General features: G+C 34.9%; 1 protein-coding gene across 1 annotated transcript; it reads left to right on the top strand.

Moving 5' to 3' along the window:
* The first annotated feature begins 21 nt into the window (after positions 1–21).
* LOC109704320 lies at positions 22–1,779 on the top strand. The gene is made up of 3 exons (XM_020225072.1): positions 22–160; positions 875–1,121; positions 1,452–1,779. Exons 1-3 carry the CDS (start codon positions 22–24, stop codon positions 1,705–1,707), a joined length of 642 nt encoding a protein of 213 aa, XP_020080661.1. The 3' UTR covers positions 1,708–1,779.
* The last annotated feature ends 3,204 nt before the right edge of the window (positions 1,780–4,983 follow it).

The raw sequence follows: 4,983 nt of genomic DNA, 5'->3' as shown, positions 1-4,983 counted from the left end.
GACACGTACACGGAGAGTGTCATGAACCTTAGACCCATCCGGAGAAAACTCGTGGAGGTGAAGAAGGGTAGACAAGAGGACGTGGAGGTACCGAGACCCAGGAGGAGACGAGGGGAGGAGGGGTGGACCATCTTCGTGGGGGTGGGTGTGGGTGGATGTGGTAACCGCCCCGGGTGTCGTTAAAGGGAGAATCGACCAACACTATAGCCCTCTGTCGTCGTCGCTACTTTACGTAGGCTCGGTAGATTATATATACGTGATGGGCGTCTTTTTAAAAATGCGTGCTCTCACACTCTCTAAGCATGTATGGACCACCCTACAACAACTACATCTTCTACTCTAGCCTCCCCTACCCCTCCGGACTCCTCTACATGAACTTCTACTCTCGAACCTCGAGTTCAAGGACGGTAACCCTAAGACACTTCCTTTTGTACGAAGAAGGAGAGGGTGGTGAACAAAGGTAGTAGTAGACGACAACGTGAACCGTTATCCTTGGCTCAGGGGTTCTGGTTGTTACTCCAATTTTTCTTTCTCTCTCTCTCTCTCTCTCTCTCTCTCTATCCACTCCTTTCACTCCGTTTTCTTTGTCTTAGAACATTGACTGAACTTTAGAAAAACAAAAAAAAAAAGTAATATTATTATTAATGATAATAATAATACAGTCACGTGTCATTTAATCATAACGAAACAAACGTGTCCTTCACAGTAAGTCAGTTCCCCCGTCTCCTCAGTCTGTCTCTCTCTCTCTCTCTCTCTCTCCCCCTCCAAAGTCTTAGTGGACAGTCAACAACATACCTATATAATAAAAATATTCTGTCAACCCCGAAATTTCTCAAGTCCTAATCCTAATCTATTTTTTGGACGTTTTGTATAGACTTGACGTCTAGTCAGAGTTTACCGGGGAAGAACCGTTCAAGAAAGCTTGTGGAATTGTCTCTCTCCACCTCTTCCACTCCAGCTTCCTCCACACCCATTCCAGCTCCTGCAGATTCCTCCTCTCCTCCATCTTTTGCTTCAGCTGCTGCAGTAGTGGCTCCTCAGAATCAGCACTTGCTCTTTCCCTGCTTCACCCCCTCAAATCCACCTACTAATTGCTGCACACAACCATATAAGATTCACAGGTGTGCATGTACTCTCTCTCTCTCTTGAGAGTTTTGTATCTGTGTCCTTAAAAAGTTAGCATCTTTGTTTTTCAATGTCTCTAAAAAATGACATGAAAGATAAACTAACCTAGAGCATAGAGGAGAAAAAAAGAAAGATGGTCGAAAATTTTAAAAGTTATAATTTTATGGTGAAGTAATAGAATGGAATTAATTGGCAATTTTTTTGTTCAAATTTATCGAAACATGACAGGAATATATCTACAAAATGCCCTTCTTTTTATTTATTTATTTATTTGTTTGTTTTTAGGCTTCTTTTGCTAGTCAATTGACCAAAAGTGTTAAAAGCAGGAACTTACATGGACTCAGGAAGGATATAAATGAGTACCCTTTCTTCACAGGAGGAATCGGTTCCATTGGTGAGCCAAATCCAAACTCTGCTTACCTGCAGAGCAGTGACTGTACCTTCACCACCAATCCTTCTTCTAAGGAGAGGGGCCAATTTTACTTTTTCCTGGGTTCTGATGCAAAATCAGAGGTGCCCATGAAGATAGAGAGTGAGGAGTGTTCCCATAAACCCAGAAATTTTCACCTTTTTATTCAGTGAGGTGGTATAATAATAATAATAATAATAATAATAATAATAGTAGTAGTAGTAGTAGTAATACTAGTAAGTAAAGTAAGCATGGATGTAATGTAATGTAATGTTATGGAGCACAAATTTTGGTCACAATGGTTGGTGTTGAGTGCCATGTCTAATCAGTTTGATATTTGTTTCAAAATCAGAGGTTTAATCCTCATCTTTCTCTGTGCTTTTAGTATTAGTGCTGAGTACTCCTGTGAATGAGTATTTTAATTTAGTTAGTTTGTTCAAAAAAGGAATATATTAAGAATTTAGAAACCAAATCTTTTTTCAATGTGGCTCAAATCAAATTCAGTTGAGACACTTAACTTAACCGGAGACCAAATTGAGCATGGTTCAATGGCTCAAGTCCTTAATTTCCTTCTTGCGTTTCGTTTTTATGATCAATCAATTCAAAATTTTGGAACAAACTTCACAGAAACAAATTTGCAAATGACATTTGTTATACTTAATAGAAAAGAACTTTATAAATTAAATAAGCTATCTAATAAACTGTCAATTTAGAAAGCTGTGGCAACGAGAAATAAATATTTAGACATAAAACACATTTTTACACAGCAACTCGTTTTCATTCAGTTTTATTTTCAACTCGAATCCGTAATTTTTAGGCTTGCTTGAGAGGAGAGTAAGGGCATGTTTGTTTCAACGTAATTAGACTTGGGTAGAAGTGGACTTTGGGTTGAAGTGGAGTTTAGGTGAAAATTAATTTATTTCCGCTGTTTGTTTCTAACTGTGGAAGTGCAGTTCTGTGAGTTCTGTTGTTTGTTTCGTAGGAAGTAGCTGACGTAAAAAGTGTAGCTCTTCATCCCTGATATACTTACTTCCGAAGTGATATTATTGTCTATTTTATAACTTAGTGAATAATAAAGTATAATAAATAAAAATTAATATAATTATATATGTATATAATTATATATATATATGTATAATTATAAAATAAAATTTTAAAAAATTATATTATTTGTTTGCATATAAATTATAATAATGCAACAAATAAAATTCTAAAGTTAAAAAATTATTAACATTTAACAAATTTATTTTTCATCATTTTCTAAATATACAAATTAAACAAAAAATATATTAAAGCTTACCTAATCAAATTTGATCATATTTTAGACATACAATCAAAATAAAAAATTTAATTATTTTCACAATTTAATCAAAAAGTGCGGTGAACTGAAGATTCTGTTCATCAAATAGATGTTGAGAAAAGACATGCATCTTTAAAAAAAATACGTGTCTCATTAGAGCTCGACATCTTTCGTACGCATAAGCTGAATTTTACATAGGAATACACTACGTATAGTTTTAGGAAATGGTTTAAATTAGGCTAGTATATACAAAGTCGATTCTTAAGAATAATAACAATACACCTTTATACTATTTCTAATGTAAAAAAAAAAATAGGTGAAGAAAATAACCGTTAAACAGTTTATAATTGAAGTTGATAACTTACACTAAATACCAACAATGAATTCAAATAATGAGGACTGCGCCTACTACACGCTAATCCTACATATTTTTATCAACCACGCTCGTTTAGATTAACTTTTTCCAGTTGATTCTGAACAAACCGCGTTAAATCTAAATTCAGGTTATTTTATCAACATTCAAGCTTACACGTTAGATTTAAGTCTCTGTTATAAGCTAGCTTGCAACACCAACTTATAAAAATTGTTAAGATTTAAGGTAACAAAACCAGTGAATTGGTATTAAAACACGATGAATTCAACAAAATTGAAAAAAAAAAAACTCTCTATCTATCATGCGATGGGCGAAGTAAATATATGTCAATATTGAATGTTGACGGTACATAAATATTGATATATGTTGATTTGCCGTGAAAATTAAAATAACGAAGTATAAAAGTCAATTTAAATAAAAAATTTTTTTATTTATATGATAGAAAGAAAGTTTTTTCTCATAATCTACGATTTGAACTACAGGAAATATTCCAAAGAAGAAGAAGAAGAGAGGGATCAAGAACACCCTAGGTGATAAAACAATCACCCCAGTTTGCTTTCCAGAATAATCGGAAAAGGAAGTGTAAAACTAGGGTCAAACCCAGTTGAATTGAGGTGCGGACAAACAAACGTGCCTTCACCCCACCTTCACCCTTCCCTCTTCATTAAAAGCCACTTTTGTCTGGTGAAAGTAACAAACCAAGTGGCATTAAAATAATGCGGGCTTTCAAATCAAGTGGGTTTTATTACTTTAATTGAAAGGGGAGGGTACCCCGCTTCAGTTAAAGCCACTCCACTTTTCTCCGTTCTCATCCTTAATTATACAATCCCAATGAGAGAAGAGATAGGAAAGGAGAGGGCTCAGGGTCTGGGTTGAGGTTTATATAAGNCCAAGTACATGAGACTATGGGACTTGAATATAATAATTCAGAAAGATTGAGTCAAAATTTATAATAAATTTAAGTTTAAGGACGAACGTGTCACCGCCCTACTAGTTTTGAGGACGGAAAGTGAAATTTAGCCTAATTTTTAAGTAACAAGAGATGGTTAAGAGAATTATCATTGATAAGATTGGGCTAAGCCTACAAGCCCAACCTTGGCCCAATAGGTGGGAATTGAATTAAGCCCAGTCCAGGACCATTTCTACTCCATTGTGTGTTCCCTTCATCACTTTATGTATGCATACACATGATAAAAGTGAGGTAGGAGAGAGGCCCAAAAGGCTCTGGGCCGGCCCATTTTGGTTCGAGAGCCGTGATGCTTTGCTTGTCTGTAACTGATTTTCAGATTAAAAATATTTTCTTATTAAATTAAATATTTAAGTAAAAAAAAATATATCATTTTTCTTTGATCATAAGTCAACGGCTTGCTAACTAGAGTTATCTTCTTTTTTTTCTTTTTTTTTTTGTTTGCTTTTCATTAAAGTTTATCACACTAACAATGTAGTGCGAAAAGATATTACAGTAATTAATTTTTTTATTACTTTTCTCTGTCACTTTTTCTTTCATAACTGACTTTGAGCTATAGACAAATTTAATTTGTAATAAACCAACTAAAAAGATAGATATTTTTTGGTCAAAAATAACTTTACAGTTTGCTATTTTTAGGGATACAATGATTTCCCATCAAAGACCTTTGTGGGAGAACGGTAAATGTCAAATACCACCCGAAATGCTAGATGGGTTGGGGACTGTAACCTCTTAACTCCCATATTATCCCCAAACACCCTAAAAAATGGGTGGGGTTAGCTAACCCCACCTAACCCCACCTCAAATAA

The sequence above is a fragment of the Ananas comosus genome, unplaced genomic scaffold, assembly GCF_001540865.1.
Source record: "Ananas comosus cultivar F153 unplaced genomic scaffold, ASM154086v1, whole genome shotgun sequence".
Taxonomy (NCBI): Eukaryota; Viridiplantae; Streptophyta; class Magnoliopsida; order Poales; family Bromeliaceae; genus Ananas; species Ananas comosus.
The sequence above is the reverse complement of the archived record's forward strand: the minus strand, read 5'-3'. Positions and strand labels throughout refer to the sequence as shown.

What these genes read in the sequence shown, in the direction of transcription:
- LOC109704320 (XM_020225072.1), top strand. Translation starts at nt 22, where the DNA reads ATGAACCTTAGACCCATCCGGAGAAAACTCGTGGAGGTGAAGAAGGGT. An exon ending in GGTGGGTGTGGGTGGATGTG is followed by an intron (nt 161 to 874) that starts GTAACCGCCCCG and finishes CGTTTTGTATAG; the next exon opens with ACTTGACGTCTAGTCAGAGT. An exon ending in CAACCATATAAGATTCACAG is followed by an intron (nt 1,122 to 1,451) that starts GTGTGCATGTAC and finishes TGTTAAAAGCAG; the next exon opens with GAACTTACATGGACTCAGGA.